General features: G+C 39.2%; 1 protein-coding gene across 4 annotated transcripts in view; it reads left to right on the forward strand.

Annotated features, from left to right (window-relative positions):
• Window positions 1-21574, forward strand: part of Xiap (X-linked inhibitor of apoptosis) — a 53585-nt gene that overhangs the window by 22180 nt on the left and 9831 nt on the right. For all 4 annotated transcript variants that reach the window (XM_052170130.1, XM_052170128.1, XM_052170127.1 and 1 more), the window contains 4 exons: window positions 14380-15285; window positions 16592-16691; window positions 18803-18881; window positions 20110-20152. In XM_052170130.1, the coding sequence (XP_052026090.1) occupies window positions 14412-15285; window positions 16592-16691; window positions 18803-18881; window positions 20110-20152 (1096 nt within the window). In that variant the 5' untranslated portion in view covers window positions 14380-14411. The remainder of the gene's footprint in view (window positions 1-14379; window positions 15286-16591; window positions 16692-18802; window positions 18882-20109; window positions 20153-21574) is intronic.

Raw genomic sequence — 21574 nt, forward strand, 5'->3', positions numbered from 1 at the left:
ATCACATTGTATAGGAATTTAAAAATTGTTTTGATTACAAATGAGATTTAACAGTTTTGTGTACATTTGAGAATTTTTATAGTACCTATTTGCAAATATTCTGATTTTTCTGCTGCCATGTTCATCTCTTTCTTGGTAGAATTATAAGTGAATTCATATCTTTCCTTAAAGCCACTGTTGGTTTAAAAACAAAAACCAGGATGAATTAAAAGGAGGTACGACTAAGACACGATCCATTTCCACTTGAGAGCATTTAATATTGGTGTGAAAAACAAATAAGATAGAAACAGATTTAGACAGGGTCCTCCCATTAAAATTGCATTTATTTAGAGAGTGAGTTTGTGCATATACACCGGCATGGCATGGCATTAATTTTGGAGATGAGAGAGCAACCTTTGGGAGTTGGTTCTCTCTTACCATGCTGGTCCCAGGGATCAAACTCACACCACTAGGCTTGATGGAAATTGCCTCTACCCACTGACCCATTTTGCCAGCACAGTGCATTCTATTTTTATTAATTTTTAAATGCTTATACAATGTGATGGTTTCGTTGTGACATTGTCATACACATGTATGTCATTTTACTTTGTTTCTATTCGTCCTTGTCTCCTACTGCCCCCTCCCCACTCCCGGTTTCCCAATTACTTTCTTTTTTTCAGGGGAGTCTTACTATGTAGCATTGGTTGGCCCTGAATTCACAGAGGTCCACCAGCCTCTGCCTCATGAATACTAGGATTAAAGGTGTGCGCCATCATAGCCAGCTAACATTCACTCTTGATATTGTTGATAGTAGTTAGAAATTGTGAACTTTATGTCCAGCAATAAAAGTGGGTGTACTGACTCACACTTGTAATTCCAGCATTCAAGAGGCTGAGACTAAAAGATAGCTTTGAGTTTGAAACCAATGCATGCTAAATAGTGAGTGAGTACTATACCCGGCAGAATTAGACACTAAGTCTTTTCCCAACCTCAGAGTTCAGCAGTGAAGTGCATAGCTATAGAGTAGAGAGCTATGCAGTCCAATCAGGAATTGGGCTAATGAAATCAATACATGGTTCTCAAAAGATGAAATATAAATATCCAATAAACTTAAAAGTGTCCACTATCTTCAGCTATCAGGAACATAGAAATAAAACAGCATTGAGATCCTATTTTACATCAGTCAAAAATGACCATTTTTATTTTTTTTTATATAGTCCAGGTTGGCTTCGAACAGGGCTTATGTTATTTATTTATTTATTTATTTATTTATTTATTTATTTATTTATTTATTTAATATATGTGAGTACACTATAGCTGTCTTCAGACACACCAGAAGAGGACATCAGATTCCATTACAGATGGTTGTGAGCCACCATGTGGTTGCTGGGAATTGAACTCAACCTCTGAAGAGCAAGCCAGTGCTTGTAACCACTGAGCTATCTCTATAGTCCCCGATATAGATTATTTTTAATATTTCCTCTAGATAAACTCATAGACAACATTTCTAAGATGACAGTATTCATGTTCAACATTTTTTTTACATTTACTGTCAGGATACTTTCCAGAACACTGGGCCAATTTTATTCTTTCTGTGGTAACTATTTGATACAATGTTTTTATTAATTTGAGAATATCATATAATGTGTTTTGACAGTATTCACCCCTACTACTCCTTTTACAGAATGGCTGTTAGTAAAACAAAAAAAAATAGCAAATGTTGAAAATTGGAGTATGAAGAGAAGGGAACTTGCTGGGGGTGGGAATGCAAATTAGTCTAGCCACTATAGAAACCTGGAGGTTTCTCAGAAAAGTAAAACTAAAATCTTTTTTTTTTCTTTTCTTTCACATAGGGTCTCTTCTGGCCAGAGATGTTCTTGAATTCCTTATCCTCCTGCCTCCACCTCCCATGTGCATATGCCACCACACCTCACTTTATTTGGTTATTTGCTTGTAAGTTTATTGAAGCAGGTTTTTATTCTGTAGCTCAGGCTGGTCTGGTACTCTGTGTAATCCTGCTGGCTGTGAGGTTGTGACTATTCTCTTGCCTCTGCCTCCTAAATGGAGTTAAAGATGTGTTGAAGTCTGGATGTCTAGACGTAAATGCCTATACATGCTTCTGTATTCCTAGACCATTTCTGGAAGAATACCTAAGAGACTAGTGAGAATCCTTGCTCCTGGGAAGGGCCCTAGTTTAAGGTACAGGAGCGGATAGATAGAACTTGAATTGTTTAGGTGGTTTATGTCCACTTAATAGCTGTTTTTAAAGTCCAAGTCACACTGTAAAACAATTAATTGTTCTTAACCTTACTTGAAAATAGGGTTTACATAGAATAATTATTTTATGTATATGAGAGTGTTTTGTTTGCATGTATGTGTGTATCACATATGTACCTGGTGTCCCCAGAGGCTAGACAGGCATTGGATCCCCTAGAACTAGAGTTACAAACAGTTGTGGGCTGCCATGCTGGTGCTAGGAGCTGAGCCTAGGTCCCCTGAAAGAGCAGCCGGTGCTCTTAATTGCTAAGTCATCTCTCATGCCTCCTTTTTTATTTTAAGCTAAGATAGTGTTTGTAGTATAATCCGACTAAAAATCCATCCAGTCAGGCTAAGAATATAGCTCCAGGACAGAGCACTGGCCCCCAATATGATCCACAGTAGAACATACACGAAAAAAAGAAGAGAATACAAAGTCTTTGTGTAAAAACATATACCAGGTTTTTGTTTGTGTAAAATGTTTGTTGTTGTTGTTGGTGGTGGTGGTGGTAGATTTTGTATCTAAAACATTATGGTACGGGAACTCATTAAACGAATATAAATGTGTCAGGCATAGTTGTCTGCAATCCCAGTTTATGAAAGACTGAGGCAGGAGGATGGTGAGTTTATTGCTAGCTCTAGACAAACTTGGGATGTATAAAAAAAAAAAAAAAAACTTGTTTCAACTCTCTCCTTGCCCCCATATAATAAATGCACACCAGAAGCTTGAAATGGCCTGTAATCCTAGCACTTAGAGAGCAAAAGAGGAGAATTACCAAGTTCAGTAGCTTGCCTGGACTACAAAGCAGGGTCAAGGTGAGTCTGCTAACTGAGTAATAGCTACCCAGTCACAGAATTCCGAATGGACTCGTGAGATGCCTCAGCAGGTAAAGCATTGCTGTGCTAACCTGCTGAACTCATGTTCAGTCCCCAAAACTCATGTAAAGGTGAGAGGAAGAACTGACTCCACAAAGCTCCTCTCGGGTCTCTACTCATGCTGCAGATTGCGCATGCCTCTCCCCCAAGCATACACACAAAGTTAAGCTTTGAAGGTAAGTAAAAATGTTAAAAACCTAAACTAGGTGAGGATATAATCCAGCCTTAGATCACTTGCCTAGATGTGTAAGGTTCCATCCCCAGAACCACAGATCAACAAAAAGCGTACTAATATACAAATAAGCATGCAGGAATTCCAATAAGACTGAAAAATAAGGCTATATTATTTAAGGACTCTCATTAGCAGAGGCAGTGACATATACCTTTTAAAATTTTTACAATTGCCAGGAAGTAGTGGCGCATATATTTAATCCCAGCACTCGGAGGCAGGGGCAGTTGGATCCCTTGATTTTGAGGCCATTCTGTTCCAGGACAGCCAAGACTACACATAGAAACCCAGTCTAAAAATAAAACAAAAAAGAAATAAAAATGCAACTAGACATAGTAGTGCACATCTTTAGTCTCAGCACTCAGGAGGCAGAGGCAGGTGGATCTCTGTGTCCAAGACCAGTGAGAGCTACAGAGTGAGACCTTGTCTCAAAATCAAATAAAAGACACAATGGGGGCCAAGAAGATGGCTCAGCAGCGAAATGTACTTTGCTGCCAAGTCTTATTTATGAGTGGAGTTCAATCCCTTGGGCACACATGATGAAAGAAGGGAACTGATCCCAGCAAGTTGGTCTCTGATTTCTACATGCATGTTGTGGTACAAGCTCCCTCACCTAAAAAATAAATGAATAGAACTTTTAAATACGTAGGAGCCCATTCTCTGTTTCCCTCAAAAATAGAATAATAATAGTAGTACTGCTACATATTTCTGAGTTCGAGGCCAGCCTGGTCTACAGAGTGAGTTGCAGGACAGCCACGGCTACACAGAGAAACCCAGTGTCGGGGTTCGGGGGGAAGGTTCTGGAAAAATGAGTTAAATATGCAAGCACTTAAAACAGAAATGTCATAGTCCTTTCACTGTCATTCTGAAAACACTGTGCCGCACAGTATCCATACCGAAAGCAGCAATTGCTGTACATTTTTATATTTTAAAAGCTTTATTAAATTATAAGTCAACTGCTATAAAATTAAAGTACACGTTTATGGAGCTAGGGGTGTAGCTCAGTGGTAGAACATTTGCTTAGCAGGCATGAGACCATGAGTTTCATCTCTAATACCATGAACATAATTAAAGCACGAAGTGTATGTGCTGTTTCCTGGTTTTTGTGTGCTCACAGAGTTGGGGAGCTATGAGTGTGATGTAAGATTTAGTCCTGCTGCTGCCAACACCCAATACTCCCCAGTTAGAGCCTTCAGTCCTAAACAGTGGCCAATACAGCACTTGTGCTTGTGCTAGTTTCCCATACCTATTCTAGGCAACTGGTATCCAAGTTCAACTCTAGCTTAGTTTTATTTCCCTTCCTCCTTTTTGGGACGTCCTGGACATTGAGTGTAGGGCTTCCCATCACACATTGCACACAAGTGCTCTCCAGCTAAGCTCCAGCCACTTCTGTGTTATTTGAGACAAGTTTGCTATCTACCTTTGGCTGCCTTAGAACTTAGTATGGATCTCGGGACTGGCATCACAATACTGTCCTGCTTCAGCCTCTTGCATGGTGGGATTACAAGTGTAACATACCATGCCCACTCTAAAGGTCAGAAAAGATCATTTTACAAGTTCTGTGGTATCCTCACTTAGAAGACAACAATGGTTTCATAATATAATTGTTTTAGCTTAGGAGTTTTTATTGGGAGCGTGTGTTTGCAAAACTCAATGTGAGGCGGGAGAAGCATTCTTCCAGTCTTAAAACAGAAATATTTCTTCTGTTAAGGTTTCTTTAGGCTTTCAGGTGTAGGAACACCTTTAGCCAGTAGCACACTGCTATTTTCTACGAAAATATGATTTTCCATTCTGGTTGACATAGGGTTTTATATAGTTCAGGCTACCCTCAAACTCATGTAGTGGAGGCTGACTTTAAAATTGGTATGTAACCCAGGCATACCTTAAACCTGCGGGCTTACTGCCTCAGTCTCCCAAGTAGTTGGGCTTATATGCATGAAGTATCATGCTTAACATGTACTATTAGCTTCTAAAGCATAAACAACTAACATTATTCTGTGTAAGCCAGACCTCTTGAAACAAACTGGGATATAAGGATCCCTGGGTCTTTTTCCTAAGCTATGTGTTATATTCCCTTAAAATGAAACCATGGCAGATAATATTTAGCACCGTGATTGTAAGTGGGAGGTCTATAGTAAGTTTATGGGAGAGCATCCACATCTATGATAGAAAACAGAAGTCTAAAGACTTAGAGCGTACCACTGACTAGATATTGACTATTTGTTGCAAATAGAACAAAATGAATCAATTAAAATATGCTCTCTCCCACACCGTGTGTGTGTGTGTGTGTGTGTGTGTGTGTGTGTGTGTGTGTGTGTGTGTGTGTCAGAAGGCAACCGTGGTCCTCTGCTTTCACCTTGTTCAAAACAGGGCTCCTTTGTTGTTTTTCCACTCTGTGCCAGGTTAGCTGGTCCTTGAACTTCCAGAGATTCTATTGTTTCTTCCTTCCATCTCACAATAGGACCGCTGGGATTACAGATGCTTTCCACATCTGTCCCAATTTTATGTGGATTCTAGAGTTTCAAATTCATGACATCACATTGGATGGCAAGTGATTTTTATCCACTGAGCCATCTCCCCAGTCAAGTTAAAACATCTTTTTTTTTAAATCTAAATAACATAATTGTATCAAAGTCACTGTTTACTGCCTCTCTATTCCTCTGTATAAAAATCCCGAACAGTAGGTTGTAAGTAGCTTTAAGATAGATAGCTTTAAGTAGGTGAAATAGTAGCTTTAAGATAGTTATCATTGTTGGGCAGTGGTGGCACACACCGTTAATCCCAGTACTTGGGAGGCAGAGGCAGACGGATTTCTGAGTTCGAGGCCAGCCTGGTCTACAGAGTGAGTTCCAGGACAGCCAGGGCTACACAAAGAAACCCTGTCTCCAAAAAACAACCCCCTCCCAAAAAAAAAAGAAAAAGAAAAAAGATAACCTTATTAACTATCATTACTAATGATTATTATCATTATTAAGTAAGTCTTCCTGGATGTCTGCATGATCTACTAAAATGTTAACAGATCTCTACATTTTACAGTAGTCAAGCTGCTTAGAATTTCCAGGTTTTTCCTTTCTTGTTTAAGTGAAGTTTGGTGCTGACCTTGTTCTTGACTTCCATATCCACAGTTCCTGCTGAGCACTCCCTTAGGAGTGACAGGCAGGCTTCTAAGCACCTGTAATGTATGCGCCTGCAGATGCAGCTGCCTCTCACTTTGGCTTGCTCTCTTCTTCTTTTTTTATTAATCATTCTATTCATTTACATCTCAAATGATATCTCCCTTCTTGGTTACCCCTCCACAATCCCCCATCCCATCTGTCCTCTCTGCCCCCCCCCTTTGCCTCTATGAGGGTGCTCCTCCACCCACCCACTGCCACCCAACTTCCACTCTTCTACTAGCAGTTTCCTTCCCTTCTTTCCATCCATCCATCATTACTTCCTTCCTTTGTTTGTTTGGTTTGAGGTAAGGTCTCACTGTATATTCCAGGTTGGCCTGGAGCTTACTCTATATAGATAGCCCTGGTTGGTCTTGACCTCCCAGCAGTCCTCCTGCATAAACTCCCTGCCTGCTTTTTAAAGAGATTTTGAGATAAAGATCATGTGTAATATTGTAAGCTTTATAATACTCTCTCTCTCTCTCTCTGTCTCTCTCTCTCTCTCTCTCACACACACACACACACACACACACAGAAGGGGGGCAGGGTCTTATAATATAGGTCTGCCTGTTCTGAAACCACTATGTAGACCAGGCTGGGCTCATACTCACAGATACCCCTGTCCTGCTTCTGTCTTCCCTCACAAGTACTAGGATTAAATACATGTGCCACTACTCCTAACACTTTTTTTCCTACTGTCTATAATCATGTCCCAGTAAAATTCATCATCTTCAATACTGTTACTGTGATACTGTTGTTGCACAAACTAACATTTTTCATTTCATTGAATATTATATACTGGGTCTTGGTCATTATTATGCTTTAATGTAGAAGCAATCTTTCTTATATCCTTTCCAACATTCAAATAACCTTTATTCTACATCTTATAATAAAAATCTAAAAGAAAAAAACCATTTGTTATTCGCAGTTAGTAAATCAGCAGTGGTTTTGTTTCTGTATGTCTCCTCATTTTCTCTCTAGGTGAGCAATCAACCCTCTGCTCTTAGTTAGCACTTACCCATAGTTTTCTTCACACAGCTGACTAGGGTGCGCGTGCGTGTGTGTGTGTGTGTGTGTGTGTGTGTGTGTGGTGTGTGTGTGTGTATTTTACTTTTTGTGAGGGAGACAGGATCTTGTGTAATCAAATTGATCTTGAATTCACTAGTAACAGAGGCTGCCCTTGGACTCCTGACTCCACCTCCCATGTGCAATTAATTCCAGCATTCATGTCTGTTTTAAACATATCGCTATCATAAAGTCTTCCAAATCTGTCATAAAAGCATGTACCATTGCTTGCTGTTCCATTATGTTACATTGTTGACTTCCGTAGTACTGTTTTCCCCAATCATTTCCCTCAGGATTTTTGCCTGTCTTCTCTCTTATGGCAAAGCTTTCTTTGCCGCTTTTCTCCATTTCTGCTTAGTACAAAGCCTGAATATACTGCTACAGAGAAGCCTTAAATTATCTCAGCATACTCTATTACATGTCAAATCTTTTTCTCTTGTTAGGTTTCTCCAATAGGCCTAGACCCTGTTTTTTCTATATTCACAATTCTGTGCTTTTTGTAGAATTATACTTTTCTCCCAACCCCAGGTTTCCTCTCCCTTTCTCTCTCTCTCTCTCTCTCTCTCTCTCTCTCTCTCTCTCTCTCTCTCTGTGTGTGTATGTGTGAGTTTTATTGCATGCACATATATGAGAGAGGCACACACAGGCAAAGTGCATGATTCAAGGTCAAGTAACAACTTGGTGCAATTCTTTTCTGATCTTTACTGTTAAATTAATTGTCAGGATTTAACTCAAGGCACAGACTTTGTGGGTAAGTGCCATACTACCAAGCTCTCTCTCTGCCCCCAGTTTCTCTTGGTTGTCTTTCCCTTTTAACACATCTGGTAACTCACTCTTGGCACTCTTCTGCATCCTACAGTGTACATGCAGTATTTGTTCAAATACTGCTTTCTAAACCTATGTAACCTAAACCAATAGCGTGGGATTAATCCCTGAGAAAATGGTCTCTTTTCATTTTATTTTTTTGAAGCAAGGGTCTTAAACTGACCAAGAAGTCACCACCTTCTTGCCCCAGACTCCTGATTGCTAGGATTCCAGGAGTGTGGTTTTAGATCCACTCGATGTCTCCTCTTGGAAGCTTCCCAGAGAGATGCTCCTAGGGAATGACAAAGTTTCCCATATCTAGAATGGGATGAATAATTGAACTCACAAATGTCTGCCATTGTAAAATAAGAGTGGACCTTTAATTTTATGTTTCGATTGTATCAAGAAGTAAAACATTACCTCAAGGAAGGTAACTTTCATCATTTGGTTTATGCTGGCCATTCTTCAGGAATATTATAGACTTGAAATGCTTAGTCTTCTAGGCTATATTGAAGTCTCACTTTTTTTTTGTCTTATTTTATTTTATTATTTGATGTTTCAGATAGGACTTCTCTGTATCAACCCCTACTGTCCTGGAACTTGCTCTGTATTCCAGGCTTGTCTTGAACTCATGGAGAACTGCCTGCCTCTGCCTCCAGAGTGTTGGGATTAAAGGTGTGTACACTACTACTGCCCAAGTCTCTCACTGATGGGAAGGATTCATATTCTCAAAGGCGACCCATTTGTTTTGTACTGCACTTGACCTCTTGACTTTTTTTTTTTCTCTCTTCTTCTTGTTCTGGCCCTACTCTCTCAGGCCCAAAGATTTATTTATTTATTATGTGTAAATACACTGCAGCTGTATTCAGCCACACCAGAAGATCCCATTACAGATGGTTGTGAGCCACCATGTGGGTGCTAGGATTTGAACTCAGGACCTCCAGAAGAGTAGTCAGTGCTCTTAACCACTGAGCTGTCTCTCCAGCCCTGCACTTGACTTTTTTCTTCCCCCCCCCCCCACATTTGGTTTAATAATTATGTGTGATACTAGAGAGGAGTTTTCACATAGAAAAATGAGTTTCACATAGTATGTTCAAATAATATATATACACATATATATACACATATACACATATATATATACACATATATATACACATATATATATACACATATATATGTATACATATATATATATAATTAGATATTTGCTTTATTTACATTTCAAATGGTATCCCCTTTCCTCGTTATCCTTCCGACAACCCCCTGTCCCACCCCCCATCCCCCCAGTTTTCTGACTTGCATGTGGTGCTAAAATGTTTTAGTTATAAGGCAGCCAGAGAGCTCATCAGGTAAGACCACTTGCTGCCAAACCTAATGACCTGGCTTTTCTTTCATCAGTCTGCGTGGTAAAAGGAGAAAACTGGCTCCTGAGAGTTGTCCTCTGACCTCTACACATGTGCTGTGGTACATACCCTGCCCTGTGCACACGTGCACAAACACACATACACAAATTTTAAAATGCAAAAAAATAAGTAAAATGTATTAAATATATACATTGGCCTTAATTCCACTGTAAAGGTACATTGAATTTGGATTCCTTTCCCTCATGTTAGCCTTCCTTTCTTTTGGGATAAATAGTCTTGTTTCTTCCAACTATTCCTCATATTCTATTATCTTGAATGCTCTTCTAATGACATGAAAATTTGTCAGTGTCTCTCCTAAAGTGTGTTTGGAGCTGGAACTAATATTCATAATGTATCTGAATTGGACATGAGTGTTCCACATCTGGACACTAATGCACTCTGAAGGCTGTGGGGGTTTTTTCTGCAGCCACGTAATGTTGGCTTGTAATGAATTTGCAATTAACTAACATCCCAAGATTTTAAACTGGAAGATTGCCTTTATGTGACTTCATTCTAAATCATTTGTTCATTTCCTTAGATATTTAATACTTTTTTAAAAAACGATGCAAAATGTTGCATATTTCTGTACTAGGTTTCATCTCCCTAGTTTATCAACTAGCCTTTTGCTTCTTTGAATCGTTTATGTCATTTTCCAGCTTATGCTGATTCAATAAAGAACTTTAAACATTATTGTCAGAATGTTTTCAAACATCTGGAAAATGATACTTAAAAGTATTTAAAACTGTTTTCTAAAAAATTTCTCAGAGATAGATAAAAGTCAGGGATATGTGAATACCAGTGAAAATTGGCAAAGCCACACAATCCTGAAGGTTATTGTCATTTTTCAAGAGAGGCATTTGTAAACATTACTCAAAGGGAATTGATGTTCTAAGACATACTGTGCTTAGATAATGCCCAAAGTTCTGTATAAATCTTCCTAAGATCTCAAAAACAAGACATCGTGACCATTCTGGTCTTTCTTTGTTTTTCTCAGAGAGGGTCTCATGTGGCCCAGGCTGCTTTCTAATCCAATGTCCCATGTTTCAGCGCCCTAAGTCCCTAAATGTATGTGTGTGTGTGTGTGTGTGTGTGTGTGTGTGTGTGTGTGTGTGTGTTATTGAGAATCCAACATCCTGATGTCATTTTGTTTTTATTTCACGTGCATTAGTATTTTGTATGCATGTCTGTCCGTATGAGGATATTGAATACCCTGGAACTGGAGTTACTAACAACTGTGAACTGTGATGTGAAATTGAATGAACCCAGCTCAGCTCCTCTGGAAGAGCAGCCAATACTCTTTAACTGCTGAGCCATCTCTCGAGCCCTTAAAAATATTTTTAATTGACATCAGTAATTATATACGTATATGGGATAACTCTTTTAAAGTAGTCAATTATTGTCAATCATAGTTTTCCTAGTTTATTATAGAACATTTTATAATCAGGGCTAGGTCAGTGACTTAATGGCTAAAGTCTATGCCATGCAGGCACGAGGACCTGGGAGTTGATTTTTAGGACCCAAATAAATGTTGGGTGGGCATGGTAGTGTACCCCTAAATCCAGGAGGAGACAGGATCTCCAGAGCAAGCTGGCTAGCTGACTAGACATGTCAGTGAGGTCTAGATTTTATTTAGAGATCTTGTCTCAACCAATAAGATGGACTGAAAATTTGGGGTGATTCCCAACATCAACTTTGGGCTTCCACATGCACAGGCCTGCACCTCTAACGTATTTACCCACACACATAAAATCATGGAAAAAAGAAAAGTTGTTTATCCTGCAGGGCTTAGTCATCCATGCCTGTGATCCTGGGACTGTGCAGGCTTAAGCAGTACCTATGAGGCCAGCCTGGGTCACACAGTGAACTGTGTCTCCAAACAAAAAGGGAAACATGGCATTACTTCTGGTCAGCTACAGCACCCTGATGCCCATTGACCGTCCTGTTTCCATTCAGTGTCGCTTCATCCAGGTTCCCTAAACTACTGTTCTGGGGGGTTAACCTTTTAGCTTCCACATAAGTACCTAACATGTTTCCTTTCACATAATGTCATTCATTTCTATTCATGTTGCTGCAAGTGGCAGAATTATAATCTTTCTAAGGCTAAATATTATATAAATATACTACATTTTTTTGTCCATTCAGCAATGGTCACCTAAACCTGATTTTACATACACACAGTGCTATAATAAATGTGCACACGCATGTGTCTCTTGAATCTACTGATTTCATTAGCCTGGATGTTTGCCCAGTGATGAGACTGCTGGATCCTGTTTTAGAGCTGTCTCTGCTTTGTTTGTTTTTGAGATTGTGTATCACGGGCTGGCCTAAAATCTTGTTAGGTAGCTGAGAATGAGCTTGAAATTCTGATCCTCTCATTCTACCTCATGAGTTCTGAGATCATAGTTGTACCACCACACCCAGTTTTTGTAGTGCTGCAGATTAAACCCCAGGGCCTTGAGCATCTTTATAAGTACTCTACTACTTGGGCAACATCTCCATCACTGTCTACTTGGTTTGGAAATGTTTTACTTTTAAACATGTGTATTTGTATGTTTGTGGACAAGTGGGTGTGTGCATGTGAGTGCAGGTGCCAAGCTAGAGGGATTAGATCCCTGAAGCTGAAGGTCCAGGTAATTGTGAGCAGCTGGATATGGCTGTGGGTGCTGGGAGTTGAACTCAGCTCCTCTAAGCTGCTGAGCCCTCTCTCTCCAACCCCGAACTCTGTCTGATCTTTTAGGCCTGGAGAGATGACTCAGTGCATATAGAGGTAGAAAAGAAATCCCTTGGAGCAAGCGGGTCAGTGAGCTCTGAGTTCATCTGAGAGATCCTGCCTCACAAAATGGAGAGTACTAGATGATGATTCCCACTCGAATGAATGCATATCAGGCACACGTCTACAGGAAACCAGAAAGCCTCCATTTTGTCTTCCACAATGGCTGTTTGCATTCCTGTTTGCAGATCCCTGTTGTTCACATCCTCAGCAGCATTTGATGGTTTTTGTCTATCAAATAATAGCTGTCCTAATAGTGCGGGGTGATTCCGCACTGTGGCTTTAATTTTTATTCCCCTGGTGTTTGGTGTGATGTTGATATGTTTTCACGTGTTATTTGACTGTTTGTATGACTTCCTTTGAGACTGTACCCAGTGCACTCATTTTTACATCAGAATCTTTTATTTTTACTGTGAAATTATTTGAGTTTTAACCATTTGTTTATTTTTGCACTCAGCAAGTATACTGAGGACATTATGGCAATGTGGAAGATTCTGGAGAAGCAGTTTTTTCTGTAGCTAGGGTGACCACATGCTCTTCTCCTTTGCCTAAAGCGACCATGATTGATGCTGTTGTCCTTGTATAATTATTAGCAGCAGTATTTTCCACTTTCAGACCTGTTGGAGGACAAACTATCTTGCCACTCTTGGACTCCTTTTTGGGATGTTATTTGGGTTAAACATTACACAATTATCATTTGGGCAGCTCTAATGAGGCTGCTAAATTCTCTTTCATTCAAACAGATTGTTCCGTGACCAACAGAAGTTGATAGCAAAAGTAATTTCAGTTAATATCTGTAAATATTTAGAATGTTTCTTAAGGCCTTCTCTGCTTGGCTATTTTGGATGTGTAAAGTGTGTTCGTGTCTATTTTTCTCACCTCTGTGTTGTATGTATTGTGTACACACATAAAATAAGGAATGGTCCACTTACAGCAAAAGTGGACTCTACCCATGAAAATGAGAAGCATATATTGTGAATACTTACTTTTTTGTTTAATATTTTTTAGTCCTTTGAGAATGTTATACATTGCATTTCATCATAGTGCCTACCTTCCCAGCTTCTCCCAGATCCACCCACCTAACTGTGTATGTTCTTTTTCTAACCCATCATTTCAGTTATGCTTCCTATATACTCTTGAGCATGGCATCCGCCAGAGCACCTTTGTTTTGCTAAACAAGAAAGTAAAAATATATTTTAAATTGATGCATTAACATTCTAAACATTCATCTGTTTTTAAATAGTAAAAAATTGAACCTTGATGCCTTGAATATGTAATGATTCATTATAACAATTATGCATAGTCTTTAACAATCTGCATATTTTATGCTGCTTTCATGTTTTTCCTAATTAATGACTTTACGTGTTTAATATTTATAATTTTCCTGTGTCATAGTTTCCATATTTATATAAAATGAATACTTAAGATCAATAATTCTGCTCTGTTTGTTTATATACTATTTTCCACCAAAAGATAAAATGGGATTGAGGTTGAGGCACGTTGCTAGAGCACTTGCCTAAATTGCAAAAGGCCCTTTGATAGATCCCCAGGACTCTAATAAATGAGTGAGAGAGAAAGAGGCTGGGGTGTAGTTCTGTGTTTGAGCATGTGTTTGGCATTATGTGAAGCCCAAACAGTGAAAACAAGAACAAACAAAAGCACAGACTTTAAAACTCAAGTGCTTTGGTAATGTGCGACTCTAGTGTTTAGAATTAAAATGTGTCTTAGTGATTGTGCCATTATTTTTATGTCATCCCTGGATAATTTATTAGTACTTAGTATCAGAAGTATAGTCCTTATGTTTTGTGTTTTGAAGTTCCTAATGCAATGTTCTCTTTTTAGAAAAGGTGGACAAGTCCTATTTTCCAGAGAAGATGACTTTTAACAGTTTTGAAGGATCTAGAACTTTTGTGCCTGCAGACACCAATAAGGATGAAGAATTTGTAGAAGAGTTTAATAGATTAAAAACATTTGCTAACTTCCCAAGTAGCAGTCCTGTTTCAGCATCAACACTGGCACGAGCCGGCTTTCTTTACACTGGCGAAGGAGACACAGTGCAGTGTTTCAGTTGTCACGCCGCAGTAGATAGATGGCAGTATGGAGACTCAGCTGTTGGAAGACACAGGAGAATATCCCCAAATTGCAGATTTATCAATGGTTTTTATTTTGAAAATGGTGCCTCGCAGTCTACAAATCCTGGTATCCAAAATGGCCAGTGCAAGTCTGAAAACTGTGTGGGAAACAGAAATCGTTTTGCTCTTGACAGGCCATCTGAGACTCATGCAGATTATCTCTTGAGAACTGGACAGGTTGTAGATATTTCAGACACCATATACCCGAGGAACCCTGCCATGTGTAGTGAAGAAGCCAGATTGAAGTCATTTCAGAACTGGCCAGACTATGCCCATTTAACCCCCAGAGAGTTGGCTAGTGCTGGCCTCTACTACACAGGCATTGATGATCAGGTGCAATGCTTTTGTTGTGGTGGAAAACTGAAAAATTGGGAACCCTGTGATCGTGCCTGGTCAGAACACAGGAGACACTTTCCCAATTGTTTCTTTGTTTTGGGCCGGAATGTTAATGTCCGAAGTGAATCTGGTGTGAGTTCCGATAGGAATTTCCCAAATTCAATAAATTCTCCAAGAAATCCAGCCATGGCAGAATACGAAGCACGGATCGTTACTTTTGGAACATGGATATACTCAGTTAACAAGGAGCAGCTTGCAAGAGCTGGATTTTATGCTTTAGGTAAACTTCACCAGAAAATTACTTTCCAAATGTCACAGGGCTCCTAAAAGGAAAATCATTGTTTTTAGTTTGCTTGTTATTGGTATCATTTGCTGAACTCATATTACATCTTTAACTACTGAATTTGTTAAAATACTATTATGAGTCAGATCTGTGTTCAAGTAATTCTTGGTTGGGGAATTTAGAGTTGAAGGAGAAAAGATAGTATCAATTTCTGATAGATGGTGGATTTATTAGTAATACCAGTTGCCATTTATTTAACATCTATTCTGTATGCTCAAAATACTCGCTACATGGATTTTCTCTAAGCTTCACCACAATGCCATAAAATAGTTAACATTAGAGAATTTGGTTTAATTCATGGTAAAACTTAGCATGACATCAAACTTAGCATGGTACCACATGGTACTTCCAGCAATCAATCAGCCAAGATAGAAAGGTCAGCATGAGTTTGAGGGCAGTTTGGACAGTTTGGATCATGATACCATCTCTCAAAAAGCCAACCAAACAAACATTAACGTCCATCTTTAAAGCATACACCACATATTTGGAAGCTGCCTGTACTGCTTCAGGGGACTTTTCAAACAATGCGTATGCATGTCTCAAGGAAAGCAGGCAGTGTGATGGCTTCTAGGACTATTTTAATTTGCATGCCTGACTCATTTATTTTAGGGAAATAATGCCAAATTCAAAATAAAAATTATTTCAGTTATATAACAGTGATCTTTTTATTAGAATTATTTATTTTATGTATGTGATTTCACTGTCACTGTCTTCAGACACACCAGAAGAGGGCATTGGATCCCATGACAGATGGTTATGAGCCACCATGTGGTTGCTGGGAATTGAACTGAGGACTACTAAGCCATCTCTCCAGCCCATAACATAGTAATCTTAAAAGATCTGTTTCATATCAGAGAGCTCTGTCCTTAAAGATAGTTACCTTGTAATTTGTGCTGAATTTTATTGTTAACATTTGGAATATAACTTACAGATTTCAGTTTGATGAAGTAAGTTTAATAGTGATGGTCCAAATGACATATACTAGAAAGAATGTAACAATTATAGTTTCTAACATAAATACTATGATTTTCCTTTCATTGTAGTCTACTAACCCCATTATATTGAGATGATGAATTTAGTATGTGTTTTCCTTCAAGTAACAAAGATCATATCTAGATGGAATGTGAATGTTGTCTTTTAAGCCATGAGGTAACTTAGACACCCCTTAAATGTTAGAATGGGCATTTTTCTGAAAACTTAGACTTGTACAGAAACGCCTAGTTTTACTTGCATGTTTTGTTAGGTGAAGGCGATAAAGTGAAGTGCTTTCACTGTGGAGGAGGGCTCACGGATTGGAAGCCAAGCGAAGACCCTTGGGAACAGCATGCTAAGTGGTATCCAGGGTAAGATACTTAATTGTTCATTCAGTAAAGGCAAATTGGACATAGTGCAGTGGAAATATTTGAATTACTTTTCACCTCAACTATTTTTGCCTTCACTATGGCTTGAAATTCACACCAAGTTTACAGAAACGGGGTCACCTACTTTGTAGGCAAAAAAAAAAAAAAAAAAAAAAACCCACCCAAGACTTCTGGTAACCAAAACATTCACTGCTTATATGTCGTGTGATACTTAGATGATTCCATTTCTAAAAAACAAATTATTAAAATGTATACTGTTTTATTTAGCATAGTATACAAAAATATATACTTTTTATTTAGACGTAGGCTCTTTGGAGATTGCCATGAGAAGTCCTGAAGAATGATCATAATTGTATATGTTTGTTTGTTTGTTTGTTTTTTAATTCGAGACAAGGTCTCACAGTAGCTCAGGTTGACCTAAAATTGCCTACATCTTCCAGGCTGGCCTCCATCTTGAAACTCTTTTATCTCATCTCTCAGAAGGCAGAGGCAGGTGGATCTCTTGAGTTTGCAGTCAGTCTGGTCTGTGGAGTTCCAGGACAGCCCAGGCTATACAGAGACACCCTATATCAAAAAAAACCCTGAAAAACCATGATAGATAGATAGATAGATAGATAGATAGATAGATAGATAGATAGATAGAAAGATAGATAGATAGATAGATAGATAGATAGATAGATAGATAGATAGATAGATAGATAGAAAGATAGATAGATAGAAAGAAAGAAAGATAGATAGATAGATAGATAGATAGATAGATAGATAGATAGATAGATAGATAGATGTAATAATTCAGTGTTAGGGTACTAACTTGATAGCTTCTTTTGCCTGTTTTTAGTTTTAGTTTTGTTTATTTGTTTGAGATATGGTTTTGTTATGTAGCCATAACTAGCCTACAAATTCCTGTGTAGATGAGACTGGCCTTAAAACTCATGGCAATCCCCCAGCTTCTGCCTCTTGAGAATTATCGAGGTATCTTATTTTTTGTTTGTTTGTTTCTTTTTTGGGATAATATGTCTTGTACCAAAAGAATTGACAAGAATTCACTGTGTAGCCAAAGAAGGCACTAAACTGCCAGGCAGTGGTGGCGCACGCCTGTAATCCCAGCACTCTGGGAAGTAGGGGCAGGCAGATTTCTGAGTTCGAGGCCAGCCTGGTCTACAGAGTGAGTTCCAGGACAGCCAGGGCTATACAGAGAGACCCTATCTCGGGGAAAAAAAACAAAACCACAGACACACACACACAAAAGATGGCACTAAACTTCTGTTCTTGGTTAATCATCTAAGTGTATATAATTCAAGTGTTGGCCACCATGCCTGGCTAATAACTTTTTTGACCGTTTTTTTTTTTCCATTTTCTTTTTTGGCACAGGCTATATATATAGCCCAGAGTCACCAGGTTTTCATCTCAGTCTTCCTAATAGTAACTCTTACTTGAAAATTGAAAGTTCTCAACTGATATTGTTAGCATTAGTAATAGCATTATTTTAGCCTTGAAATTATAGCTGGGTAAGAAATTGTATATCAGTGCTTTGTGTCTAAGCTACAAAGCATACTCAAGGCCAGCCTGGACTTCTTAGAAAGACCCTATCTCAAATAAAAGCCTGTTTTTAAAAGACTCGGGTGATTTATGGTTATTTCTGCTTATAATCCTAGCTTTTGAGATATGTAGACAGGAGGTTTAGTTTAGAAGTCCAAGGTCATGTTTGGCCAAGTAGCAAATTTGAAGCCAGCTTCAGAATGGCCTTTGATGGGAACTGATGTTACAGTTCAGGGATGGAGTGTCTGCTTAGCGTGCTCATGGCTCTTAGTTTAATCTCCAATAACACATACAAAAAAGACAACAACAATGAAAAGATTGGTTTTATTGATTTGTTTGTTTGTTTGTTGCATGGGTGGGGCATGCACATTGCATAATGCACAATTGGAGGTTAGAGTACAGCCTGGAGGAGTTGTTGGTTCTCTCCTGTGAGCTCTTTAGATTGAACTCAGGCCCCCAAAGATAGTTAATGGGATTTATATGGTAGAGACTGCCTTTACTAATACTAAACTAATTTATCAGCTAGTAGAGTTTAATTTTCTTTAATCTTTTAGGTGTAAATTTCTATTGGATGAGAAGGGGCAAGAATATATAAATAATATTCATTTAACCCAGTCACTTGGAGAATCTTTGGTAAGTTGCTTATCGTGCAGTATGTTTTCAAATTCTATATTATTTGGGGTTTTTTTGTTTTGTTTTCATTAATTTTCTTATTTACTTTATATCCCAATATCCACTCTCCATTTCCCAGTTTCTCCCTCACACAACTTCTTCCCTCGTTCTCCCCCCTTAAAAGGGAGAAGCCCTCCCTGGGTATCCCCCTACCCTGGCACATCAAGTAACTACAGGGCTAGGCGCATCCTCTCCTGCTGAGGCCAGTCAAGGAGGCTCAGTTAGGAGAGCAGGATCCACAGGCAGGCAATAGATTGAGGAACAGCCCCCACTCCAGTTGCTGGGGGACCCACATGAAGACCAAACTGCCCATCTGCTACATATGTGCAGGGAGGTGGGTAGGTCTAGCCTGTGCTTGCTCTTTGGTTAGTGATTCAGTTTCTGGGAGCCCAGGTTAATTGACTCTGTTGATCTTCCTGTAGTGAGTGAGTGAGTGAGTGAGTGAGAGAGAGAGAGGGAGAGAGAGAGAGAGAGAGAGACAGAGACAGAGAGACAGAGAGAGAGAGACAGAGAGAGAGACAGAGAGAGAGACAGAGAGAGAGAGACAGAGAGAGAGAGACAGAAAGAGTGAGTAAGAGTGAGTGTGTGTGTGTGTGTTAGTTTGTGTGTTAGTTTGTGTGTACATACCTCTGAGGAAACCATAAAAGGGCATCAGATCAGATCCCTGGAGCTGGTATTACAATTACAGGCAGTTATATGCCTCCCAATATGAATTCTGGGAACTGTACTCAGGTTTTCTGGAAGTGCATCGAATGTTCTCAATTGCTGAGCCATCTCTTTAGTAACCTTTTAGCAGAGAATACTTAAGATTGCAAAAATAAGGGCCGGGAAATACATGGGTTTTACCTTTTCTAGCTAGTATAAACAAGCACCTGCATTCAATCTCTAGGAGGACAAAAGATGTAATAATGTGTCAAGATTGGCACATAGGACAGTGGCAGTCAGAGCATTAGTAAACTGAGAAGATCCAGGGGGTCATTTGATCTCATCGGCCCTCAGCTTCTTGTCTGTAAAGGGGTGATGATTAGATAGTCTTACCTTCCTTCCATTCTGTTTGGCTATGCTCTTATGAATAGTCAGGTTTTTTTAATTAGAATGAAGCCAATTTGTTTTAAGTTTATTAACTTTTCAAATAGAAATAATTGCTTTCTGCTAAAATGAATTCTTACCATTTATATTTCTATTTTAGGTAAGAACTGCTGAAAAAACACCATCACTAACTAAAAAAATTGGTAAATATGCCTATTAAAAATAAATCTGTTTAGTTTTGTGGCCAATTTATTTTAGTATGTTTAATGACGCTTCTATACATTTAAGAATTTAATGAAGTTCTTATAATTTTGTCCCAGATAGTTTGTAGTGAGAACAGTAATAGAAAGCTGGGTGCTCTGGTGGACATCTATCATCCTAGCACTCAATGTTAAAGCAGGACAGTCAGAGACTTGTGGTCAGTCTGGATTGCATGGCGTGGTTTTAAGAAAGTAAGGGAGGGAGGAAAATGGATTAAAGCAACAGAGATATTAGAAGTTTAGATATTTACATTTTCATTCATTTATTTATTTACTATGTATGGGTGTCAGCCTTCATATATGTGTGCCATATGCATGCCTGGTTGCCCCAGAAGCCAGGAGAGGGTGTTGGATCCCCTGGAGCTGAAGTTAAAGGTGGTTGTGAGCCACCATGTGAGTGCCAGGAATTGAACTCAGGCCCTCTGGAAGAGCCAATATTCTTAGCCTCTGGGCCATCTCAGTAGTGTATCTACTGTGTAGGCCAGACTGGCCTGGATCCCTCTCTTTCTACCTCAGTCTTTAAGTGTTGGGATTGTGGGTGTGTACCCCCACATGCAGCTAAAGCTGATACTGTGATGGTGTTTGCCATTGCTTGGTGCTGGTGACTGAGCCGTGAACAGTAAGTATTCTGAGCAGCACCCTCAGCAGTTATTCCTACATTCTCCTCAAGAAATAGAGGTGATGTCATCTACCCATGGCCACGTTATGATTTTGTTTTTAGAGACAGGGTTCCCCATGTACCCCTTTCTGTCATAGAACTTGCTTTGTACACCAGGGTAGCCTCAAACTCGTAGAGATATGCCTGCCTCTGCCTCCCAATTAAAGGCATGGACTATTATAAATTGCTAATAGAACTAGCACAATAAACAAAGTCTTCTAAATTCCACAGCATATTGTAGATGTAATTTTTAGTGGGGTTATGTATAGGGGTTTGGTGGTGGTGGTGTGGAACAGAGTCTGTATCTCAGCACTCCTGGAACTCACTTCGAAGATCAGGCTACCCTCAAACCCTCATATACCTTCCTGCCTCTGCCTACAGAGTGCTAAAATTAAATGTGTACACCACAGTGCTGACGCTGTTGTTCTTTTGAAGCTTCGATTTGTTTGTCTTTTGTAGGTTTTTTGATTTTGATATTTATTTATTTATTTATTTATTTATTTTGATTTTTCAAGACAGGGTTTCTCTGTATAGCCCTGGCTGTCCTGGAACTCGCTGTAGATCATCAGGCTGGCTTTGAACTCAGAAATCCACCTGCCTCTGCCTCCCAGAGTGCTGGGATTACAGGCGTGCGCCACCACTGCTGCCTGACCTTGTTCTGTTTTAAGATCTCCTTTTTCGGGAGGCAGAGGCAGGTGGATTTCTGA

This window comes from Apodemus sylvaticus, chromosome X (assembly GCF_947179515.1).
Source record: "Apodemus sylvaticus chromosome X, mApoSyl1.1, whole genome shotgun sequence".
Classification (NCBI taxonomy): Eukaryota; Metazoa; Chordata; class Mammalia; order Rodentia; family Muridae; genus Apodemus; species Apodemus sylvaticus.